This window comes from Oryza glaberrima, chromosome 2 (assembly GCF_000147395.1).
Source record: "Oryza glaberrima chromosome 2, OglaRS2, whole genome shotgun sequence".
Lineage (NCBI taxonomy): Eukaryota > Viridiplantae > Streptophyta > Magnoliopsida > Poales > Poaceae > Oryza > Oryza glaberrima.
In genome coordinates, this window is record NC_068327.1 from 12,095,091 (window position 1) to 12,121,270 (window position 26,180).

Sequence of the window (26,180 nt, forward strand, 5' to 3'; positions counted from 1 at the left end):
GTCAGGTCTAGTTGCACTAGCCAGGTACATAAGCGAGCCAATGATTTGGGAGTATTCCAATTGATTCCTAGCTATTATCTTATTCTTGCGAAGCAACAAGCTAGGATCATAAGGTGTTGGAGAAGGCTTGCTATCAATGTAGACAAAGCGATTCAAGATCTTCTCCACATAATGGGACTGCAAGAGTGTAATCCCATTGTCCCCTCTAATTAGCTTAATGTTTAGGATAATATCAGCTACTGCCAAATCCTTCATATCGAAACTTTGAGACAAAAATGATTTAACCTCATTTATCACCTCAATGTTTGTCCCAAATATTAGTATGTTATCAACATACAAGCACAGAATAACTCCCTCACCCCCACCATAGCGATAGTATACACATTTATCTGCCTCATTGACTGTGAAGCCTGCAGATGTCAATGTTCTATCAAATTTCTCATGCCATTTCTTAGGAGCTTGTTTCAGACCATACAAAGACTTCAACAATTTGCACACTTTGCCTTCTTGACCTTCAACTACAAACTCATCAGGTTGATCAATATAGATCTCCTAATCTAGCTCTCCATTAAGAAAAGCTGTCTTAACGTCCATTTGATGAACAAGAAGACCATGTGAGGCTGCTAGGGAAAGTAGCATACGAATTGTGGTCAATCTAGCAACAGGTGAGTAAGTGTCAAAGAAATCTTTGCCATCTTTCTGAGTATAGCCCTTAGCAACAAGCCGAGCCTTGTACTTTTCAATAGTACTGTCAGGCCTAAGCTTCTTCTTCAACACCCACTTGCACCCCACAGATTTGCACCCATAGGTTCGCTCTGTCACCTCTCAAGTCCCATTAGCAATAATGGAATCCATTTCACTACGGACAGCCTCCTTCCAGTAGTTTGCATCAAGAGATGCATATGCTTCTGAAATTGACTTAGGAGTGTCATCCACGAGGTACACAGTGAAATCATCACCAAAAGACTTAACCGTCCTTTGTCTCTTACTCCTCCGAGGAGTTTCACTGTCATCCTCCTCAATGACATGTTCACGCGTATATTCATTTTGTTCTGGTGGTGTGATTGAACTGGGAATTATTTTAGAGGGTTGGCTAGAAGTACTATATGTATCCTTCATTGGAAAAATGCTCTCAAAGAAGGTAGCGTCACGAGACTCCATAATTGTACCAACATGCATGCCAGGTACCTCAGATTTAACTATTAAAAATCTATAGGCAACGCTGTGATGAGCATATCCCAGAAAGACACAGTCCACAGTCTTAGTCCAAGTTTGCGCTTCTTCATTATTGGTACATTGACTTTCGCCAAGAACCCCCATATGTGCAAGTAAGAAAGTGATGGTTTCCTCCCCATCCATATCTCGTACGGTGTTTTGTCCTTATTTCTGTTAGGAATTCAGTTTAACACATGATTCGAGGTCAACAATGCCTCCCCCTACCATGTCTTAGGTAGTCCCACGGTGTCCAATATGGCATTCACCAAGTCAGCCAGTGTGCGGTTCTTCCTTTCGGCAATCCCATTAGACTCGGGAGAATAGGAAGGCGTCCTCTCATGTATGATGCCATGTTCCTCATAGAATAAGTCAAACTCGTTTGAGAAAAACTCTCCACCACAATCAAACCTAATTAAGTCTTTTTATCTTTCTGTCAAGTTGATTTTCAACTTCTGTCTTATAAATTTTAAAATAGTCTAGAGCCTCGTCTTTCGTTTTCAACAAATACACATAGCAAAATCTAGTAGCATCATCAATCAATGTCATGAAATATCGTTTTCCGCCCTTCATCAACACCCCTTTCTTTTCACATAGATCTGAATGTAGGAGTTCTAGAGGTGCCAAGTTTCTCTTCTCGGCAGCCTTGTGAGGCTTGCGAGGTTGCTTTGATTGCACACAACTATGACACTTAGAACCGTTGACAATGGAAAACTTAGGAATTAAACACATGCTAGAAAGCCGATACATCAAGCCAAAAATAATATGACATAAACGTGAGTGCCAAACATTAGCCTCATCATCCACACTGCCACAAATTTGGTTCACAGACTTATTGCAGAAATCAGAAAGGGAAAAGCGGAACAGGCCTCTGCACTCATAATTTTACCAATAAAATATTCATGTTTAGACACGACTACATTATTAGACTCAAAAACCAACTTAAATCCATCTCTAGTCAAACGGGAGCCACTAACAAGATTCTTGTCAATAGTACGGACATGTTGCATGTTCTTCAGCTGCACGATCTTTCCCGAAGTAAACTTCGGATCTACCGTGCCAACACCATGAACAGAAGCATGTGGCCCATTCCCCATTAGGGAGGTGGAATCCTGTGTGACCTGATAAGAAGAAAACAGCGAAATATCAACACAAACATGTACATTGGCCCCCTGTATCAACCCACCAATTAGTAGACTGGTTAACTGAAAAAACAGTAGGTAAATTACCATACCTGCTTCCTTCTCCAGTGTTACAAATGGTCACATTAGCAGACTTGGAAGTCTGCCCTACAGGTGCCTTTATCCCCTTGCGTTGTGGACCCTTCTTGGCCAGATGACCAGTCAAGGCACACACAAAGCAAATTCTCTCATCCTGGTTCGGATTGCAATTGTTCTTCTTTTGCTTCTTGAAGTTGGTGGTCTGCTGAGCTTTCTATTTTCCCTTGCTCTTGTTCTAGGCCTTGTGCATAACATTGGCACTGGACTGCCCACCATCGCCCTTAGACGTGGAATCTTTTTCCCGAGCTTTCTCCTCAACATCAAAATATGCTATCAACCCTTCAACGGAGTATTCCTGTCTCTTGTGTTTGAGTGCAGTGTCGAAACCTCTCCAAGATGGAGATGGTTTCTCAATAATGCACCCAGCCACAAGGGTAAGACACACTTAACGAGTTCGAGTTCCTTAGCCGTGGTATGTATTTCATGAGCCTGCTCAACTACAGAACGGTTGTCAACCATCCTATAGTCATGAAACTACTTCATGACGTACAGATCATTGCTAGCATCAGTAGCACTGAATTTGGTATTCAGTGCATCCCATAACTCTTTAGCGTCGGTCATATGCATATACACCTCGACTAGACGATCGCCAAGAACGCTAAGAATGCATCCCACAAAGAGAGTAGTGGCCTCATCGAATGCTTTCTGCTGGTCAGGAGTAAGAACTCCCACAGGTTTGCCAGTACTCGCCTAGAAGCATTTCATAGCGGTCAGCCACAGAGTGACCCTGATCTGCCATCTCCTAAAGTGCACACCGGTGAATTTATTCAGCCTCAGTGCGTCGGCAAAACCAGCCATAGTAAAACCATAGTGCCTATAATAAGGCTCACATAATGATTTAATTTATTCCATAAATAAATCATGACATTGCAGATGTAAACTAGCATGAACGCATCATTAGATCTACACATGTAAACAAACCCGTAAAACATGAATAGATCAAATATGAGCAACATGTTGAACACGTATCGATGGTACCGGAGGACCGGTTGCTCAGCAGGAATTACTCGTGGTTGCGGGCATTGACAAAGGCACACAGCACGCAAACGAATAGGAAGACGAGCCGTTGTGGTCGAACAGGGAGCAGTCGCGCGAAGCGCTTCCCAAAAACCTTATTGCCGCCTTCTCCCGGTGCAGGATGTCGAAGGCAAAGGTTCCGGAGACCTGCTCTCCCGATCGCCGGTGCACGCTGACGAGCTGGATGGAGTAGACTACGAGCGACAGTGTAGAACAGAGGAGGAGGCAAACCCTAGATTGAATTCGTGTCTGTTGCGTGGAGGCAGCGGCTCGGTTTATAGAAATGTCGCTTGATCAAGGCGCCCGCACGATCTCCACTTCGCGTAATTGAACCGGATAAGTCGCGCGTAACCTATCCGGACTCCACGCCGTTTTCACGCACCGGATTTTTCGAAATGTTTCCAAAACAAACAAATTCGAATTTTCCGCAAAAAAAAACAAAACTGTCAAAAGAGGCTGCATCTGCGCAAGGGTGAGAAACCAATTTTGGCGGACCATTCGACGCGTACGTCGTGCCGCTAGGCATGGCGGGAACCAATTTTGGCGGATCATTCGACCCATACGTCGTGCACGCGTGCCGCCATGCAGTGCCAGGCGAGGCGAGCAAGCTCGCGCATGTGTTCCCCCTCTTCTCTCCACCTCACATATTTCAACTGGCTAGGAGAGCATCCTCCCTTTTAAGGAGGTCCCCCCTCTTAAAATAAGCAAGGTGGTACTAAACTCCCCATGCATGCCATCCCATGAGGTGGGCTTTTGTGATTTTCCAAAGAATTAATCTTCGAGTGGTCTAAGGCCCATCTTTTAATTCCAACAGGCTTGCCCGATGTTGTACAGTGCCCTCGCCTCCGGACCCACTACCTTGTCGACGTGTCACCACAGCTCGACGGCGAGCACCGTGGTGGTGAGGATCACCTGCTGGAAGTTGGGAGCAAATCCACACGAGCGCGAGGACGCGGTCGCCACCGCGATGTCCCTCTCTGCTGTTGGGTTTGTCTCCATGGCATCATTGTGCGCTAGGATGAACTCCTTCATGATGGGCTGCTGGTGCTGCAAGGCGACAGGGTGGCCTTCTCCTTGTCGTTGTCATTGTTCTCCCCCAACGCCAACCTCCTCAGGATGATGAACTCGAGCACCACCGGGGAAGGCGGTGGCGTCGAGCTGGACCCCTCCTCCGTGGGCAGGGCATGGCCATGCACGACGCATCCGCGTTGAGCACCGACGACTCCAAGTCTCCAACATGCCGGAGTTGCTCCACGCCGCCGTCTCCTACTTCTTCGGCACCCCTTACACTATGCCATTCAAATCTAGCTCCATCATAAGAAAGCAATCAATCAATTGAACACTTTCGCTAGAGCCAATCAACCAAACCAAATCAAACGACGCAAACCAAAATCATTGCAGCAACAGCTAGCTCAAGTCACAACTCGCTAGAGTCAACCGCAATCGATCTCAACACAGATGCTTGAATTGCATTTCGTGGCGTGGAGTCTATTTCAAGAAGAAGAACCATATGTGGAAGAGGTAGAAGCAAGAAGAGGGTTGACTCATTCACCGTGTCGTCGCCCGCGCGCCGCAGTTAGCCGCACACGCGGGGAGGACCTGGTCTGCTGCGGCACGTGGGGGGAGAAGAACGCCAACCAACTGCCCACAGGGGAAGAAGCCGTCGTCTGTGGCGTGCACTGGGAGGAGCACGCCGACCAATACAGCACTACTATGCCGATGTGAGAGAGAACAAGAGAGGGGATGACCGAGATGTGGGATTGTTAATTTTTTAATTTTTTTCACTGGCAAGTGGGTCCCATGAGCGCCGCATAGGATGAAACCACTTCTAAAACCACGAAGGAGTCGATTTGCATTGGTTTTCGAAAATGTAGAAGACATTATACCCGGTTTTACTTTTGAGGGAGGCGATTCAACTAGTGACAATAGATGACAAAGGTAAAATAGACTTATTACAAGTGAAAACGACTTACTTGAGCTTTGTACATCAGCCAAGTCCGAGGGGTGTGTTGACGGTCGTTATCAATCAGTTTCGCCAGTCAATATTATCTTAATAAATGAGAACTAGTTATGCTTGCAACGCATATTTGTGTTAGAATAAGAAATATTCCACTTGCACTAGGATTACTAACCTCTTGCAGATAATAAATATTAAATGGAGGCGGATCGACAGCAAAATGGACGATCAATCAATCGGACGCTGTCAGGAATCAGACTTGCGGACAAGTGGACTAGAAAGACCAAATTGACACGACCAAAATGGCCTAAAGTTCACAAGTCTGCAAAGAGAAGAAGTCCAAGAGGTCGCCAGTCGAACATGGGCTGGATTGGACAATCCCATGGTTCGACCGAACCTATCCTGGCACCGTTGGATGCAGGGTTGCGGCTGGATGGTGTGGATTAACCCCCAATGACGGTTGGAGGGTATTTCCGACCATTTCAACCGTCACAACCGTCATTGGGAGGCTATATAAGGCCTTCACCTCCTCCATTTCACCGCACATCTCAAGCAAGAAGCTTCATACATTTCTCAAGTTTAGTATAGTCTCTAGAGTATAGTGGAATAGAAATATAATAGAATCTTCAATCCTCGGAGTCTTCGGAAGAGTTCGGGTATGGCTCTAGTAGCTTTTCCTTCTTTTGTAAGACTTGTACTTTATTAGAATATTCTTCTTTATACTACTCTAGTATTGTATTACTTTTCGAGTTTATGAATACTAACTTTACTATATATCCGAGTCATATTGATTATGATGCTAGCTTATCTAGGAAATGCAATGGTGTGGGTATAATGATCGTGTATACGATGACTTTATGTCATGATGATGATATTAGAGTAGTATTTGGTAATTTAAGCGTAGTGTTTAGATTACTAGATGTCATTATTTGGGGTTATATGTTGCGGAAGCGAGGTGGGTCACTGATGGTGACAGCTTAATACGGGTATTCCTCCGCGCGTGTATATAGTCCTAAGTTACTTTCCTGGGGAGGGTACTCCTCCGTATTTAGCCCCGGTTGGATGGTCATGACGGATTGTCGTAAGAAACTCGGCAATCAGGGGTGGCTTCTCAAAACACCAGGAGGGCATTGGAAAGAGGGTATTAGGTAAGTAATCATATAACTAGGATGTATGTATAATATGTATGTATACTAGAAGTATAGGAATAAGTTCTTTCTACCTTCTTTCCACTTAGCTCAGATAATTATGTATGAGAATATTAATGCTTCTGCTTAGTGTCACTCTACCCTTTGGATTACATTAACCCCTGTTTAGACTTTGGTTATTACAAGTAACATAAATTATTAGTATGGTTCTCTCTATTATAATCTTCCCACGGGATTAAACAAATACGACACCCTTAGAATACTCTCGGGTGAAATGCTACAATGGCGTATCTATGCGCTTGCGGATGAACTCTGTAACCATAATATACCAGGAGTATTTCTGCGCCATTGCTGGGAATTATATTTTTAATAATGTCGTTAAGAAATACCAACAGCGTGCATCACGCTGCACCCTTGTGTGCGGGCCGGTTGATAGGGTCGCCACCCCTGCCCGTTCCCCCTCCCCACTCTACTCCTTCGTTACCTTGCACTCCTACCACCATTGTAGCTGCCTTGATCCCCCAGTCATCACCATGACACACGGTCGTCATAACTGCCATTATGCACAACGGGGGCGACCGCAGTGGAAGCGTGACAGGCAGCCCTAAGTCCTGCTATGATACAATGTTGAATGCTAGAGGAAGAGGAATACTGCTAATATTGGACACGTTGTATATTAAGCCTCAGGAACCAATCTATATAGGAGTAAATGTAGAGGAGATAAGAGCGAATCTAGAGATAATAAAGGAGTCCATACAAATAAATCATATCTTAATATGACTCTAACTACCACACTACAGAATTAATTTTTCTTGATGAGGCCCCATTTAGGTTGCAAGTGGACCATAATTGCTCCCACTTGCAAATATCACTCCTTCGGGTCAGTTCAAGGGCCGCATGTGAAAATGCTTTTTCGCATGCGACCTCTTAAGAGACTCGCCTGAGAAAATAGAATTATTTTTCCAGATGGACCTCTTAAGCGGTCACATGCGAAAATCAGATTTTCGCAGGGAAATCCTTTAAGATGCCCTTTATGAAAATCACTAGAAACTAAATATAAAAACCAAATCCTCTCCACCATCTATCTCGAGGGGTGGAAATTTTCCAGTTGAGGCCGAGGTGGGGGAAAATTCTCACCCGCAGGTGAGCGGGGTCGGGGGCAGGGATGGGAGTTGACCCGCAAGTGACCCACAGGACCTCGATGGTATGAGTTACAAGTCAAAAGATCGCACATTCTAAGGTCCATTTGGCCCATTAGGGGAAGGACTACATAAGAAAAACCCTTTCTTTTCCAAAATAAAGCCGACACTCTCTCCTCTCTGACTCGCACATCTCTTCCTCCTAGCGCGCCGCCCCTAGCCAACCTGCCTCTTCACGTGCCATCCCTAGTTGCACCATCCCGAGTTGGTGCTGCCTCTTCCGCGTCACCTCTGGACAGTGCCGCCTTGTCATAGCGCGTCGCCCCTAATCGTTGTCACCTCCTCACAGTCCATCGCCCTTGGCCAGCGTCGCCTCCTCGTAGCGTGCTACCCCTAGCCAATGCCGCTAGGAGTAACCCCCTAGGGTTTCTCCCGGCGCCCTTTATATAGAACTAGGGTTTGGTATCCCTTATAATCCAGATACCTACCACCTATTTACATGGAATATGATTGATTGCCTTATCCTCTATCTCTTACTTAATTTACAAGTGTGCTGCATGGGCCTAGGACTCTCGGCCCACCCTATGCTACTTGGCCCAAAGCCTTACCACGAGTACCCGGGTACCATGTACCCCATAATAGAGGACCGTGGAATAGACATGGTAGAAATTTTTGGGGTCTATACTTCCATCGTATGTTGTACTTCATGATAGATCCTTACCTTACGCAAGGAAGGGATGAATGCCTTGTAGCCTCCCCTAGGCTGAAAAGCCGAACGGCGGTTATCATCCCGAGAAGGTCTCTGAGAATGTTTGTCTGACTTTTGAGATGATAATGGAGAGGAGGGATCACTGTGGTTAGGTACGACTTCCCGAGGACAGCATCCTTTATCTTCCCGAGGACTTCAGAATCTTATACGTTCATAACTCCCGTGATAGTTGCGATTCTCATAGTTGCCATGATCTTCATGGGGACTATGATTCTCACCGTGATCACAGTCATCTTTATATGTATTCAGTTGTACGACCGATGTTTATTGCGATCATTCTTGTCATAGTTATTTTGTTTGGAACAATTGCTTATTTGACCTTATTTTGAAGCCCAACTACTAATCTGACCTTACTTTTTCAAGTTTGCTTATTTGACCTTGCGTTTGACCCTGTTTTCCCTTCACCATTAGAACATCATTTAGAAAAAATAAATACTACCCCAAAGTGACCAAAATACCCCCATATTACTAATTAACCCTATCCCCATCCCAATCCTCACCTCTCCATAGTTTTTCGTCGCCGGCAACGGCGAGTGCTGCGGTCGACGAGGCTGGAGGGAGCGGCGGCGGCGGCGGCGATGGCCGAGCGCCGATGGAGCGTAGCGGCGGCCGCTCGAGGAGGGAGCAAGCAGCGGCGTCGGCGCACGGAGGAAGCAGTGGCGTCGGCACGCGGGAGGAGGGAGCGGCATCGGGGCGGCTGCTGTGCTCGAAGCGGAGAGAGGGAGCAGTGGCGTCGGCGGCGACTGTCGGGCTCGGAGCGGAGGGAGGGAGCGGCGGCGGCGGCTGTTGGGCTCGGAGCGGAGGGAGGGAGCGGCAGCGGCGGTTGCTGGGCTCGGAGCAGAGGGAGGGAGGGGCAACGGCGGCATGCGGGCCCTCCTCGTCGCTGACCCGACACTTCCCCTCTATTGCCGCTGCTGGTGTCGCTAAGCCGCCACCACCCCTTCGCAGCCACCACCGGCGCTCCTCCGCAGCTGTCAGCCCTCCGTAGCTTCCCCCGCCGCAGTTCCTCCGCCGCAACCGCCGCTCCTTCCTCAGCAACCATTGCCGCCGCCGCTCCTTTGCCGCCAGCGACGGCCCTCCTCATCGCTGGCCCGACGCTTCTCCTCCACCGCCGCTCCTCCCTCTGCCCCTCCGCAGCTGTAGCCGCCACCGAGCCGTCGCTCCTCCCGCCACCCCTCGCAGCGGTCTTGTGAGAGAGAGAGAGGATAAGAATGAACAAATGAGTGATAGACAAATCTGTCTCAAATTTGTTAAAACTATGCCAAATTTAACATGGTTAATTGAGCAGGGGTAAAAAGGACAATTTTTCTCTTAGTTAACACCGTTATCTATCCTTCACAAAATAGGTCATCTCTGATCTTTAGTTTTAAAAAGCAGGGTCAAATGAGCAAACCTAAAAACAGGGTCATATTGGTAGTTAGACATTAAAACAGGGTCAAACGAGCAATTGCCCCATTTTATCTCTCCTAATCAAATCACAAAGAAGAAAATAGTGCATGACGGTGTTTTTCGATAAATATACATTTTTCGGTAGTACGTTAGTCTAAAGATTTACTTTTACGGTGTCATATAAGTAAAATTTTAAAGTTAGGTGGTGTTTGGGATGGAAGAAACTTATTATAGGGACTTATATTTTCATGAGAGAGACTAAACTATCCCAAACACCACCATTGTGTAAATTTTGCCTTTGTATTCGGTTAATTTTTTTTTGTCTTTTTGGATGTCCTACCAGGGGCCAATCGTCCACTGCCTGCTCGGGAAGAGAGAAATTGGACATTCTGCCACTACCAAGAGTGGGTTTCGCCACAATGCCATCCCCGAAATGGCATCGTTAAAATGCCACTGCTAAGACTTGGCTTACACTTGTTTTGCCATTTGAGCCATTTCACTCCATTTCCACCTAATTTCTCACCCGGGCTACCCAAAATGCCCTTTAGTCTAATTCTTCTACCTTGGGCTGCCATCGTCACAGTGGCAGTGCCGGCGGCGGTGTGCCGCGACGACAAGGGACTAGGAGAAGGTGTCGGCGAAGGATAAGAGCGGGGCGGTGACGCTGGCCAGTAGCGAGGAGCGGCGCAGCGCCGATGAGTATGCTTGGCGCGCGTGTCTCACTTTGCTCTCTCCTCAACGAGCACGAGCATGGCTACCATCAATGGCGACGCCGAGCTCATCGTGGCGGAGGCCAAGGAGGAAGAGGAAGCCATCCACGACGGCGGCAGCGTGCACTCCTAGTGGCTGCGTGCCGTGGTGCTGGGTGCCAGCAACGGCCTCGTCTCCACCGCATCGCTCATGCTCGGCATCAGCGCAGCGCGCCCCCCCGACAAGCGCACCGTCCTCCTGTCTGGGCTAGCCGGCCTCGTCACAGACGCCTGCAGCATGGCCATCGGTGAGTACATCTCCATCCATGTGTAGCTCGATGTCGAGCTAGACGAAATCGAGCACCGGCGACGCCACGGCGGCCCGGCTCCGGCCCTGGCTCTGGCTAGCCTGTGACTGCAAGCGGCGGCGGCGGTGACGGTGTCGCGCCCCGGCCAGGCCACGGCCGCGGCGACATCGGGGACACCCGACGCCTGTTGCCTCTAGGTTGCAGCTACTGCTCGAGCTCCCTGTGGCGTGGATCTAGCACCGCCGGAGGCCATGGTGGCTCTGCAGCAGAAGAGGTCGAGCGCGGCGCGGCGCCCGCTGCAGGCGTACTACCTGCGCCGGCTCGCGTCGTCCCCGCTTCTCTACTGGTGTGTGGTGAATTTTCAGTGACACTACTGGTGTGTGGTGTCTATTGATGTCTGGCACCTGAATTTGTCGTCAGAGAAACTGGAGGTTCTCATCTGAACTTCTGGACACTAATGCCATTGGCTTGCATGTCCTGCACCAGGCTCCCGGCTTTCTCGTCTCCCAGCGACATGCCGTAGATGGCGATCATGGTGTTGTACGTCACCACGTTCGGCTTGATGATGCTGCCACCACGGTCGCTGCCATCGGAGGCGGCGCTGCGCATGAGGCCGAACAGGTGAACCGCCTCCCCGAACAGCGCGGCGTCGCCGTACACGCGGAGCATGGTGTTGTAGGTGACCACGCTCGGGGCGACACCAGCACGGCGCATGGGGGAGTATGACTCCGCGTCCGGCGCGACGCCGTTAGAGGGCATGTCGTGGAGGAGGAGCCGGTTGGTGTCCCGGAGCAGGTCAGACTTGCAGTACGCGGCGATGGCGGCGTTGTAGGCCTTGAGGTCGGGCTTGATCCCGGCGGCACCCCGCGCCCCGAAGACGGGAGAAGAGCACGAGCGCCTTGGGCGCGTCGCCCTCGCGGAGGGCGAGGTGGATGAGGTTGGAGAAGAGCACGAGGTCGGGAGCCACGGCGTCATCCTCCATGAGTGGCAGAAAGGTGAGTGCGTGGTCGAGGTGGTCCGCGCGGGTGAGCGCCGCGAGGAGCGTGGAGTACGAGAACGCGTTGGGGGCGACCCCTCTGTCCCGCATATCCAGGAGGAGGCCGGAGGCGAGGCGGAGCATCCGGCGCGGCATGTGGAGCAGAGCAGGAGGTTGTACAGGATGAGGATCGCAGAGGTGGGGAGGTCTGGCGCGAGGAGGTCGAGCAGCGCGACGCCGCGGCGCGCGTCGGGGAGGCAGGAGAGGAGCATGCCGAGGAGGCGCGGGGAGACAGGGCGGTGCGGGGAGAGCGCGGCGGCCAGGTCGTACTACCTGCGCCGGCTCGCATCGTCCGCGCTTCTCTGGCTCGTCGTCGAGTCTGGCGCTGCGACACGGCCGCTCCTCCCCCATCCCCGAGCAGCGCCGCCTCTTTTGTTCGCCGGAGGAGAAGAAGAAAAACTGCAGGAGAGAGAGGGGTATTTTGGTCAGCTGAAGTGGGAAAAATGGTGAAAATCTTGTGAAATGGTGAATATAGCAAAGCAAAGGTATGGCATCGGTTGGAAATGGCATTTTAACGACGCCATTCTGGGGAATGGCATTGTGGCGAAACCCACTCTTGGCAGTGGCAGAATGTCCAATTTCTCTCGGGAAGATGGAACAAGCGAGTAGGGATGGCAATTGTGCCCGTTTGCCCGTTTATCCGTGGGTAAAAACCCTATTAGGGTTGGGTTTGTTCTCCATTTTATACCCATGGGTATCTTATTGGGTCAAAAGCTATGTCCGATGGGTAAATGAGCATGGGTATGGGTAATCACTACCCATGCCCGCTTTGCCCGTTTACCCGCGAAATCTAACTTACATGTAGGCTAGGAGCAAAATCCACTAGAATACATAAGCCGTGTTCTTTGTTTTTTACAGTTTCCCTTTTATTTCTCTTATTATTTCTCTCCCCTTACTCTATCGCCGCTAGAGGAGAGACACGACACCGAGGCGGAGAATATTTGATGTTTTAAGTTCGATTCGAACTTAGAAGCTTGTAGACTTTTTGTCAACTGCTTTTGTTGTAGTGGGTAAACGGGCACGTCCGTGGGCATAAGGAGCCCGCGGGCAATGGGTATGGGCAATCATCCTTACCCGTCATGTAGTAATGGGTATACCCATGGATACAGATAATCTCACGGATATGGATATGGGTAGACACTACCCGTGCCCGTCGCGCCCGATTGCCATCCCTACAAGCGAGGTAACGCAAGAATCCCCCATCACCAAAACCCAGAGACTTCTCTCCTCTTGCTCCTCCTCGACGCCATGGCCCCCAGATCGGACAGCGCCACCGGCGGCGCGGCCGCCGCCCAGGCCCACGGATCCGACTTCGACTCCATAGATCCCCTCTTCCACGTCCTCCGCGTGCTCCCCTTCTCCTTCCTCCGGCCGCCGCGCACCCGCCTGAGGCTGCCCTCCAACCTGGCGCTCCCCTCCCCCATGACCGTCTTCGCCCTCATCCTCCTCACCTACTTCGCCGTCGTCTCCGGCCTCGTCTACGACGTCATCGTCGAGCCCCCCGGCATCGGCAGCGTCCAGGATCCCGCCACCGGCGCCGTCCGCCCCGTCGTCTTCCTCCCCGGCCGCGTCAACGGCCAGTACATCATCGAGGGGCTCTCCTCCGGCATCATGTTCGTCATCGGCGGCATCGGGATCATCCTCCTCGACCTCGCCGTCGACCGCAACAGGCCCCGGAGCCTTCGCGTCTCCTTCGGTGGCTCCGGCGTCGCCGCCATCGTCATCGCGTACGCCATGGCCATGCTCTTCCTCCGCATCAAGATCCCGGGCTACCTATGGTGAGGAACAAGCTTCTTTACTTTGATCGTTAGATCAGATCTGTAACAAGATTCTCTACCTCTAGATCTGTTTGCTGTTGCTGAGGAACTATTGCGCTTCCTAATGATGTTATTGTAAAATTCTGGATGATTTTGAGTTTAAATTAGTTATCTGAAGATTATCGTTTTGAAATAGAAATAAACACGGCCTTACATGGAAATGTGACTGCATAAAAATGCTGCTATCTCTATCTAGTTCTGCTTTCTGCTTTTGATTGGAGCAGTGTAGTTTGGGATATTGCTAGATGTCTAGCAACGAGTTTTTAACTAACTGTATCTTAGACTGCTTATCTCGATTGGATATTTTTTGGAGATAGGGAAGTTGTGATAACTTTATAAATTATAGGAATGAGGTGGGAACTAAGTGTATCTTAGACTGCTTGTCTCGATTGGATTTTTTTTGGAGATAGGGAAGTTGTGATAACTTTATAAATTATAGGAATGAGGTGGGATTGCCTGGATGATATGTTTAGGAACGATACTGAAATTATGGAAAACCAATTTCCTACAAGATGATGTACCTTGGGAACTACTGTATGCTGATTAATTTCAACTTCATAGATCACTCGGTTGAGATTTTGAATTTGTAGTGGTAATAACTTTTTTGTTCAGGTTTTACATGATATTGTGAACCTACCGTTTTATGTTTGATTTTTATAATTCAAACTCTAAACTTTGTACTACCTCCATCCCATAGAAAATGAATTTTTACCTTTGAACCTTTGTCCCATAAAAATTGTATTTCTACTAATGTGGGATCTAGCAAATTGATTACATCAAAATACATTTCCTTGTAATCTCCATTCCTTCCATCACATCTCTAACTTGTTGTCTTAACATTCCTTTTAATTAAATTTATATATGGAATGTGTGCATGTATTGTGTTCAATAAATAAGGTTATTGTGGTCATTTCTCTATCCTACTAATCTGTCCTTAATTCACTAGTAGAAATACAATTTTTATGGGACGGAGGTAGTAGTTTATTAGGGATTTATACTGGTCATATTTGCATTTTGAATGCTTGAAATTGGCTTGCTGCAAAACACTTTTCTCTTAACAAGTTAACAATGGTTTGAATATTCCTATTTTCACTTTATCATATGCTGTCCTGTCTGTGTTCCCTGCTATTTTCACCTTACCATAACACTTTTGTAGTGCTAGAACCTTTCATACAAATATCCATGCTAATATAGATTATGTTGTGCTTTTCAATTTGGGTTACCAGTTTCTTGGGTTAGTTACTCTCTTTCTTTACTAGCATAGGTTAGATTTTTCAAGCAATAAATTTTAATACTGTGCCACGAAGTTTCTAATATTAACCCCAGATTTTAGATCCTCATTGAAGAAGGGGGAAATGAGTGTAAGCAGCTTCTAGGCTTTGGTGCTCTACCAAACATTTTTGTGGGAATTGTTTCATGAGACAATTATAAGCTAATCATCTGATGTCCATAGTAGTAAGGCAAAAGGGTGAATGATATGATTATGAGAAAATAGACCTTTGCAGAGAAAATAAAATGTGAGAAACATATATACTAATGGAATTTGTGTGGAGCTATGGATTAGTTCTCAGAATTCTTGTACTGTGCATGGATTTTGTTGGATTCACATTCTAGACAAAAATACAGAATTTCTAGCTATGTATTATTGTGCTTTGGACAGTCTATATGCTATATTAACGTTTTTTGTTGTTTGAATGTGAGTTATCAGAAAAATTGATACTCTAGAACGATAACATGTTTTCCTGCCAAAGGGTGGCTATACTTTGGCATGAGTTCTATTTGGAAAAAGTCAGAATAATTTGTGCATACTTCTACAGGAACTTTAATATATTCAGGCAGGTAACAGAAACAGGAGAGATTGCTTGGTTCATTTAAATGATAAAACCAGTTTCCCCCTACCTTTGTAAAATAATTAAAGAACAGATTAAGTTAACATGTCGATGAAGTAACATGTTTCAGATTAAGCTTGGACATTGGAGTTCTGTTTATTTCATTGACGTAACACTGACCCGAGGAGAAAGTGTGTTTGTTACTCTTGTTATTGTAGTGTTATAGACTTGGAGCTTTGGTCTTGAGAAACAAATACGTGCATTGCCTTAAGAAAGTATGTGCAGATATAGCGTGTTTCCATACCAAAATGTGGTTGAAATGAAAGTTTTAGGACTATGGTTAATTGCTTACCTTGTGATACTTGAATGAAAGTTTAGATATGTATACCCGTTCTTTTTTCCTGGCAATGCATCGAAACGCATGTACTTTCTAATGTGCTCTAAATGGTTACATGTATATACGAAAATTGGGGAAAAATGGTCCTATGAGATCATGTCTATTATCCATCACGCTAGGCCCCTCCAATTCATGACAACACAATTCTTAAAGCGCCCATCCCATCAGCTGCTCTCTATTGGCCTATTTGATTGCCTGCACCGCTTCATTCTGACTCGTGCATGTCATCCAGGATGGTTTGAGCCTGGTTGAGTGGAAGCTAAGAGGGTTAGGGTCTGTTTTGTTGCCTGAACCATTTGAACCTGGCCCTTACTCAACGTGTCATCCAGGATGATTTTAGCATGGCTGAGTAGATGCAAGAAGGTTATTTGGTTGACTTGATTGGTTGATCCTGAATGTGGTGAGATGAGATGTTTGGATGGATGTATGAAAAATCTTTGCGTGCATGAGATTTTGTTTGATATGTACAAGTGCTGAGTTTGTTACCTCTCCATTTTAATGGTGTTGGAGTACATTTAATCACACGTATAAAAGGGCATGTACAATGGTGTCTAATGACGGGCTCTCTTCATTGTCATGCAAGTAAATTTAGTGATGTGGAATAAAGAGAGAGAAGGAATGAGAAATATCGTTGCTACGCATGAGAACGGCTTAAAGTTGATTCTTAGCATTTATTAACAGAAAATTTGTTGCATGAGTGTAGAGAAAAGGAAAGAAGTGTAATAAAAAATTATTTAGTGCATTAATGATTTAGAAACCTTATAGTCTCTACTATTGTAGGAGGATAGTCTCTAATGATATTGATTAGTATAAAGAGCTCATATTAGACTCTATATTTGTATATGCCCAAAAGAAATTGTTGGTTGATGGAATACTTCTTTTTTAATATAGAACGTCATTAACTTTTGGATATACTTATTGTCTTGTGTCTTATTAAAAAATTTATACATATATAAAAAATATAAGTCATGATTAAAATAGTGCTAAAATAAGTCTAACAAAAAAAATAATATTAATGTATTTTTTAAACAAGACAAATGATTAAATATGTCTAAAATTCAATTACGTCGTGTATATTAAAAAAATAGAGAAAGTATTATGTAATGGTCTGTGTATGCGTATAGTATTCCCATATAATCGGGAAAAAGAACCACCACATACTCCTAGTGCCACAATTGGTGCATTGCAACCCAACCACTTGAATTTCTTCCTTATGTCCAGTTGTGATCGTGCGCCATTTTCTTCGTGCCGACCATCGGTGACACAAGAGAAATCTATGCTCACCCGTACCGTCACTACGTATATATGGTTTTGGTGATCCGATTAATCCCATATATATATAAAAGCTTTTGGTGGACTGCTAGCTGCCATTGGCGCTAAGGCAGCGTTCGAGAGGGTGAGAGAGTGAGTTCGTTTGTTTCGTTTTCCGCGTGCACGTTTCCTAAACTACTAAACGGTGCGTTTTTTTAAAAAATTTTCTATATTAAAATTGCTTTAAAAAATCATATTAATCCATTTTTTTAATTTAAAATAGTTAATACTCAATTAATTATGAGCTAATAGCTCACCTCGTTTTACGTATCTTCCCAATCTCCTCAATCACTTCTCCTCGAACACACCCTAAGTTTACTTTCGTGCTTGTTGCCATCCCCCATCCTCCATATTCGTTGGCGCAGAACCAATATGGCCAGCTATACGCGACTCGTGCTCTTTCACGCTCACAAGGTAATTAATTGGTCACAGTATAATCCAGAGGTTTTTATCCCAATCTGGCAAGTGAAAGGGCGATATTGTGTGCCAAAACCAGGGCACGTACGGCCGGTATAGAGAATGTGTAGCTGGCCAATCAACACAATACCCAGCACCCTGTTAAACCGATGATATCGATGGTGGCGCACGTACAGTGCGGAGACGTGACGGGCCTTGCGCGCGGTTCGTGGCGGACGGCCGGAAGGGATCGAGAGACGTACGTGCGACGGGCCGCGTGCCCGCGTGCGGTGCGCGCACTGGCGTACGTACGACGTCCCCCGGCCGGCTGGATCGATCGATCGGGCCGCTCCATCACCACGCGCGCGCCCGCGCCTGCGTGCAGGTGCTACTACGGCCGCATGCACTACGTACGCGTGGGTGGGCGCCTCGCTGTGTCGCACTACGTACTACGTATCCACCGGCACGGATAGCTACAAGACGGTACGCACAACATACGCATGCACATCTCGTTATTAGAAAGCGCACACTCTGACGTGAACTTTCTCTTAACTTAGTCACTGATATATATATTGGCCTGTGAACGATGGAAACCACGATTCTTCTAATTAACTTCACAATCAGATAGTCTTAATCCGTCTCGTTGCCGCACTACATCGTGCATTTGCCGGCCGGCCGGCGTACGTACGGTGGAATCAACCGAGAACTAGCTACGCTCGTACTCGATCGGTGCGTGCGCGTGCTCTGTCTCTCGCGCGCACCGCGCACCGTGTGCCATTCAATTCGCCGAGTGCTGCGGGTGCACTGTGCTGTGCGCGAGTGGGCTGTGCATGAGAGCAGAGAAAAAACGGAGTGAAGACACAATCGAAGGTTCTAGACATGGATCATGCATGGATGTGGCTGCTAGCTAGTAGCAGGATGGATTTGGCCGTGCACCCCTGCGTGCGCGTGTGCAGTGCACGGTGATCTCATCTCAAGTCCCGATCTGGACCACCCTAGCTAGCTCTACGTGATCCTTCCAACCATCTGCAAGCATGCAGTGCGTGTGCAGGTCACAACTCACAAACAGAGAAAATGATCGAGGCAGTGCCAGCGGAATCGAATCCAAACAAGGACGCAAACATTAATTTATTTCGAGACGATCGAGTTGACATGCCACGATCGATGGAGCCATCCCGCGTGGACGTTGGCAGGGATCGATGTACGCCTCCATTAATCGGCCGTAGTACTACTCGTGCGTGCAACGGCGCAACTAATAGTGGCGGAAGCACCCACCCATCGTGCACGCGCGCGCGCTATCCATCTGCACTGCACTGCAAATATAGTGGCCGGTGTGGATGGAGGCATGCACGCACGAGCGGCGCGCACCGAGGATGCGATGGTTGGATCGATCGATGCTATAGTAGCGGCCGGCCGGTGGAAATCTCGGTAGCTCGATCGCGTCGCGTGCGCACGCGGGGCGCTGATAGATAGATGGATGGTCGACCGGTTGAAATGCGGGGAGCTCTCTCGCGCCAACAAAATTTCCTTTCACGAGTGCAGAGCAGTGCGGAGAGCTTTCCTGGATCACTCGCACGAGTACGTGTGTTTGTAGCTAGTGAAAGAAGTGACTTTTAATTTTGTTAGGTCGGCGTAGAATAGATGCGAACGCACATAGCGCTGCACGATGCTAGCTGGTGCCATTTTGGTGTCGTCGTGGCTGGCGCCGAACGCTAACTAGCATGCGTGCGTCCTGTGCTCCTGTGGAAGAAATGTAACAAATGGATGGCATATACATCGGTCGTCTTTTCCGAAGACAACCTGCAGGGCGCAGGAAAGGGCTAGTGGACCACGATATCGCCAATCGGTGTTTTCTTTTTCTTTTTCCCAATTATTGAAACCCAGATTTATCCTAATATATGCATATGCGTCCATATGTCAAATAGAAATTCTCAATCAGAAAAACTAGAAATTCCTGTGTTAATAAAAAAAAGGCAACATCATATTGTCTTCATCCATCGATCAAATCTACCATTGAAATCTTACACACACACACAAAATGAGTTTATTAAATTCATAAATATTAAATATCTAATTGTATTATTCTTTTTGAAAATGCAATATTCATCCATATGAACACACACATGCATATTCTAACCCTAAGAACACCTCTAAAAGACTAAGCAGCATATATTTCAAGATTAACAAAATCACCGTACATACATCTTGTTGCCGACAAACATATTGCCTACTACTTAAAAAAATAATTATTGAGCATTGTTACTGAGTCAAAAACTTACCTCAAGTATTTATCTCAAAATATAGGTACCTTCTGAATACGAAATTTGTTCTAAAAATATAGCTCTACCTACCTCCTCATCTTCACCCATCACAGCTATTTCCGTATTTAATTTCTCCATCGGCCTACTCATTTCAACCTATGACAATCATCCCTACTTAATTTTACCCCTTCTCCTTAATCTTTACATATAATCTAAACAATCTAAAGCTAGTTATATTTTGATACGAAGGGAGTAGGTAGGTTCTACCACAAAGATTATAATCAACTTCTAATGGGCTCCTAATTGTTGTTTTTCCTGGTTTAGAAATCGTAAAACCCGAAACTAATAAATATAAAGTTGTACTCGGTCTAGAGTCTTTATATATTTTTGTATGATTTAATAATTTTGAAATTTATAATTAATATAAACCAAGTTGTACTCGGTAACGAATCTAGAATTCGAAATTGATAAATATTGGGTTGTACCCCGCAAATAAATATATTGTGTTGTACTTCCCAAGTTTCAATTAGTGTTTTTATGGCTTGATACTTGGAAAATAAATTGATAATGGCTTGTTCTTTGTTGTAATCTGAATTATAATATATCCATGACTTAATAATTCTAAATGAATTAATAAATACCACGCTGATATATATATATAAATTATTTAAAATATGTAGTACACATGCCCATATATGGCTAGTAACAATGTACTAAATACCTATACAAGTATGCAACCATAAGTTTAGACAATGACAACTTAGAAAGAGAGATACAAGATTATGCAACCATAAGTTCATACAATGACAACTTAGGAAAAGGAGGTTTGTATAATTGGAGCAAGGTGGCGAGCTGGCCAATGTAGACAATAATAGCACTTGGTTGCACTTAGTGTCACAGCACTACAAATTTATAATCGTATATATATATATGGAAGACAAATATTAAACAGAGTTTATTAAACTAGGAGGGGTAACGACTAAGATAAACCAAATAATCTAATGTACCATTCAAAGATGACAAAAGAACAAATTTATATGCAATTATAAGGGTTCATTTCAAACGCAAGATTGAGAAAACAAAGAAATAAAAGAAGCATAAGATTTTGACATAAACGTAAGTACAAAATAAAGAATTGCAAAACATAGGAATTTGCTAAACATAGGAATGGTCCTTTGATTAAGCCGCAGGAATCGAATGAGAGGTATAGATTTAAAAAGAAATGTTCCTCCAAAATCGTTGTAGGATTATCCATTTGATTCAATCTTTTTTCCAAAGACCTTTGTACGAATTTTTTTTCTATAGTATTGAAATCCTCCAAGTTTCAAAATGTTTTCCAACAAATCAAAGGAGGCCTAAGCTTTGAAGTAAATCTAACCCAAATATGCTGGCTATTGTGCTAGATCAAAATACAAATATATACTCCCTTCATGTCGCTACTCTGCGAGTACTTTTTGCTCGTATATTGAGCTGAGCGGTCTGACAAATAGAGTTCATCTCTCCCTCCCCCCTTTTTCTCATTCATCCACAGCAAAAAAAAAAAAAAAAAAGAAAAAGAAAAAAAAAGAGGTTAGGTGGTCTCTTCGATTGTGTCGTAAATCGCTACTGTTTGGGTGGAGTTTCCTCAATAGATGATGTGTTTAGTTCACGCTAAAATTGAAAGTTTGGTTAAAATTAAAATGTTGTGATGAAAAAGTTAAAAGTTTTAAAAAAAAGTTTGGAACTTAAAAAAAAGGCCAGGAGTCACATCTTTAAAGAACGAATGAACGAGGCTCCTGACTCGCTGAGGTAACCAAAGCTAAAATATTGGTTGGTGTACTGTAGCCCGACCGATACGGCCTGATGGCGATGTAGAAATTGTCAACTGTTACGTGAAAGCTTGGGTCAAGATCGTGGCACTCAAAGCATGCAGAAAGCCTACTAGTACGCCAAGAAACATATAGCCTCTTGTCCAATCATTGGCCAAGGGAATTAATCCCTAAAAAGCTGCTTACTACTCGCAAACCCATCCTCTGATCTGAACATCAACAAGCAAATGACACGCTACTCATCCCAGTGCTTTAAGACCAGATCCATGGAGTTAATTAGCAGGAACAACTAATAGTTAATGAGCATCATTAGGACAACTTTTACCAAGCATGCATCAAGTTGACATTGCTAAACCCCCCCTTTTCCCGTGTGGGATTCGAGCACACAAAAGGGGGCGAGAGACGGCCGGGATGGGATCGATGCTTGCTCGATCACTTCTCGCCAAAAAGGCAGGCTCCCGCTAGTGCCAACCCCAACACGAACATGCTGTGCATTACACAAGCAAGCAAAGCATGCACACAAACATATACCCACGGGAGACGGGGTGGCAACGTGCCATCGCCATCATGAGCTAGCAGCACACCCACACATCGTCACAATGATGGCATATTGAGAGTGTAAGCACTAGCAGTGCATCCATCCATGCATGCATGGATCATGGCATCATGCTAGTTCATGGATCGATGGATGGAGAGACCAAATGGAACAAGACAAAGGCAGAAACAGTAACCAGTATAACTGAACACGTCAAGCTAACGAAGGAGGGGATCATCAATGGATAATTCATCCAGCAGGGGAAGGGGGGGCCACATGGCAGGGGCAGAAAGGAAAAAAGCAAGCAAGCAACAAATGAAGAGGGGTAGTAGCAGACAAAGCCAAAGCATGCAAATATGCGATTGCAATGCTGCCCTTCTCCCTCTCCTCTCCTCTGCCTAACTAGAACTCCATAATCCATATCCATCATCTCTCCACTACTACTATAGTACACCCAAAGCAAATGAGCACTAGCTAGTACTAGTAGTACATTGATGATGATCGCTGCCTCTCCTCTGCCCCCTCCCATGCTCCCTCTCTCATCATGGACGGAGCATAAAGCCCGTCGCCAAAAGTAGAGCGCACAAAAAGAGTTTGGCCAGATCATGGCACTGCGAAAAGGGCATCAACTAGCTATGGCTAGCTTGGCGATGCCAATGCCGACCCAAGGCATGGAGAAATGGAGGATGATGGAGTAGGGTACATGTCGTGCATGCAGATGCAGTGTACTGTCAGTAGTAGCACTCGATCGCTGCTGCTGACTGCTGGTGCTGTTGCTGCCGCTGCAGCTGCCTCTCTTTTTTTTTTGTTTGTTTGTTTCCTCCGTTCTGCCGGTGTTGGAGATGATGATGATCAGTTGTCGGAGCCGCGCACGCCAAGCTTCTTGACCTCGACCTTGAGAGACTTGAGGTACCGGACGGCCTCGTCGAGCACGGCCGGCGTGTCCATCTGGTTGCCCCCGGGGATAATGCCCTTGAGCGTCCGCACCATCTTCTTCATGCGCTCCTTCTTGCGCCCGGGCCTCGCCTGCCCGCCGCCGTAACTGGACGAGCACGTCGAGTCCGGGGAGCTGCCGTCCCGGTACCCCGGGGTGCGCCCCGTGCTCACCACGTCGTCCTCGTCGCCGTCCTCCGAGCTCAGCAGCGCGTCGATCTCGTCCGTGTCCTCCTTCTGCCGCACCGAGCAGCTGTCGTCGTCGTCGTAGCCGACGTTGTCCCTGTACGCGCCCTTGGCGGCGTCGTGCGCGCCGCCGCCGCCGTACACGTTGTTGTCGTACGCCGACGACCCGCCGCCGAACTTGTGCGCTAGCGAGGGGTGGAACATGACCCGGCTCTTGGTGCACGTCTGGTCGAAGATGACGTAGTTCTTGGGGCACGTGGCCGACGGCTGGAACTCCAGCTCGTTCATCGGCGCCGGGAAGTCGTGCGTCCTCCTCCCGACCATCGGGTCCTCGTACGCCGCCGCCGCCGCCCCAGCCGACGGGTAGCCGCCGCCGCCGCCGGAGTAGTACCCACCGGCGTCGTAGCCATACCCGCCTCCGTAGCCGTAGCCGCCGCCGTAGCCGTACCCCTGCGGCGGCGAGTCCCTCCCGCCGTAGTACCCGTGGTCTCCCTGCATCTTCTTCTGCTCTTAACTTCCAAACTCTGTTTGTCTCTGTTTTTTTTCTTGTGAGAGAAGCTGCGCAGCTAGCTCTCTCGTCGGGTGAAGAAGGGAGGAGGAGGATTATGTACTGGTCAACCTACGTCACGGGCTTGAGAAGGTGACGGAAGTACTCGGCCTGCACGATCACAAATCCAAAACAACACATCAGAAATATACCCCAGATCATGGCATCATCAGAATAGGCAAAATGGCAACGCATCTCGGTTCCTGTAGTGGTCAAGCAACTGGTGCGAGATTAAAGCGACTTTTTGTTTGCAAGTACCACCAACTTTGGCCTACCCCACACACACATTGCATACAGCATACTGTTGTCCACACAAGGTGGGGCATGCCCGGAAAGATGTGCACAGAACTAACGGTTTCGTGAGAGTGCAAACAGGGGACAAGGCAACTTGCAATTCATAGTGGTGCCTACTACTGCTGCTGCTGCTGCTGCTCTGCTCCAATATTTTAAGTGTCCCAAGCCAACCTGAGCTGCTATTGCTGTGAACACAAGCAGGGAGAGAAGGGGGGAAAGCGGCCTAATTTTAGTAGCGTTTTTTGGGAAAAGAAGGGCACGCCGCGATCCGGACTGAGCGCGTGCAAGCAAAATGCACTAGCTAGCTAGGCAAAGTCGCGCGTGATCGGGCGCAATGTTTGTTTGGCATGCCGTGCAATCTACTCCAGGAGTGGGCATGCAGTGGCACAACACCATACCAAGTTAACAACAACATGACACGCAACAAGTCTTCAAGAGGTTCAGCACAACAGAGAACTTAATTAATTCTGTTTAGCAGTATACTCAGTGTGTCCATGGAAATGTGGCTGAGTCAGTTAATATATCACAAATAGTAAGAGGTCATAAGATATGGTTGGTTGACGCGAGCTTGACAGCTGCACAAGCAATATCACCTTGTGCGACACTTGACTTACGGTTGTTGTCATCAGAAGACTAACAAGCTAACAGGACGTGCCACTTTAACACTGACATGCCAAACGTTTTCTTCTTTTTGCCCCCCAACGCATATGCATATGCACGCATGCGATTAACTCTCTCAATTAAGATAGGACTTAGCGTCAAAAAAAAAAATTAAGACAGGACTTATTAAACACCACAGAAACAGAGACGTTAACGAGAGTAGAACTACTCTAGCAGAGTAGGGAAAATTGAGGGGGGAAAAAAATCAAGGAGCTGAGATAGAGAGGCAATACATGCGATGATCGAGCACCTGGCAAACCTTGGTCAGCGTGTGGTAGTACGCGATGGCGCCACTTCTCATCACCGCGTCGGCGGCGCTCGTCTCGCTGCTACTCCTCCTGCTCCCTTGGAAACCAATGCACATTCTCAGTCAGTCACCGCCGGCCGATCGACGGATCGAGTAGCTTTAGCTTGCTCTCACCTGTAAATTGAAACACGATCGATCGTTTTAGCTATTCATTTCACTAATGGCGCGCGTCAAATGTCTAACAAGAGCTGCATGCAGCCATGGGTGATGGGAAGAAAAGAGCGCTACTCACACGATGACGCGGAAGAAGACGACCAACCGGACGAGGAAGCGCACCCACGGCATGGCCTGTGTCTCGATTATCAGTGGAGATTGAGATGGACGGGAAGAGTTGGCTGTGCGGGGTGAGAAGCCAAAGCGAGAGGAGCTAAGGTTTGGTTTGTTGCAACGGCGAATTGGCGAGGAGGCAGGCACAGGGTTTATAAAAGGGTCTGGGTTTTTTTTCACTGGGAGTCTTTAGGCCGGCTCACCGTGCCCCCCAATCTATTTTATTCCCTTTCACTCCTTTTGAGTAGATACAGGTGAAGATACAGACAGAGAGAGATGATACTACTCACTACTCCTCACTACTCATACTAGTACTAGAGTGTGTGTGCGTGAGGAATGAATCGAAGAAGGAATTAATGAAGCGAAGAGGGGGATGATATCGAGCGTGGCTGCGTGGGCACTCGATTGGAGTGGTGGGTGCGCGTGCCTCGTGCTCCCTCTCCCTGCTCCGGAAAGCCTCGGCAACCCAGCTCACCCCGACTACTCTCGTAGTCGGCGTAGCTCCTCCTCGTCCTGACGCGTCGGCTCCACTTCCCACGTGTCGCCCACTCGCCTCCACCGCGGCGCCTCGCCGTGCATGCCAGTGGTCAGTGGATAAACGTACCGGCCGGCGGAGGTGGAGGTGGGTGGCCAGCGTGCGGCGTGCGCTACGCCGCTAGCCAGCAGCCGATCGATCCGCACGTCGCCG

At 47.1% G+C, this 26,180-nt stretch overlaps 3 protein-coding genes across 5 annotated transcripts; 1 reads left to right on the forward strand and 2 right to left on the reverse strand.

Moving 5' to 3' along the window:
• Positions 1 to 11,343: 11,343 nt before the first annotated feature.
• LOC127762508 (pentatricopeptide repeat-containing protein At5g39980, chloroplastic-like) lies at positions 11,344 to 11,883 on the reverse strand. The gene has a single exon (XM_052287022.1). The coding sequence runs from the start codon at positions 11,881 to 11,883 to the stop codon at positions 11,344 to 11,346; it is 540 nt and encodes a 179-aa protein (XP_052142982.1).
• Positions 11,884 to 13,120: 1,237 nt separating this feature from the next.
• Positions 13,121 to 14,480, forward strand: LOC127761478 (uncharacterized). The gene has a single exon (XM_052285776.1). The coding sequence runs from the start codon at positions 13,193 to 13,195 to the stop codon at positions 13,724 to 13,726; it is 534 nt and encodes a 177-aa protein (XP_052141736.1). The 5' UTR covers positions 13,121 to 13,192; the 3' UTR covers positions 13,727 to 14,480.
• Positions 14,481 to 22,523: 8,043 nt separating this feature from the next.
• LOC127764540 (transcription factor bHLH144-like) lies at positions 22,524 to 25,836 on the reverse strand. Of its 3 annotated transcripts, none has more exons than XM_052289434.1 (3): positions 25,458 to 25,836; positions 25,178 to 25,339; positions 22,524 to 24,075 (listed from the first exon to the last, which is right to left on the reverse strand). In XM_052289434.1, exon 3 carries the CDS (start codon positions 23,913 to 23,915, stop codon positions 23,151 to 23,153), a length of 765 nt encoding a protein of 254 aa, XP_052145394.1. In that variant the 5' UTR covers positions 23,916 to 24,075; positions 25,178 to 25,339; positions 25,458 to 25,836; the 3' UTR covers positions 22,524 to 23,150. The 3 variants fall into 3 exon arrangements, with proteins under 3 accessions (XP_052145394.1, XP_052145392.1, XP_052145393.1); XM_052289432.1 differs by having other exon boundaries at positions 25,152 to 25,339; XM_052289433.1 differs by having other exon boundaries at positions 25,169 to 25,339; positions 25,458 to 25,835.
• Positions 25,837 to 26,180: the final 344 nt, after the last annotated feature.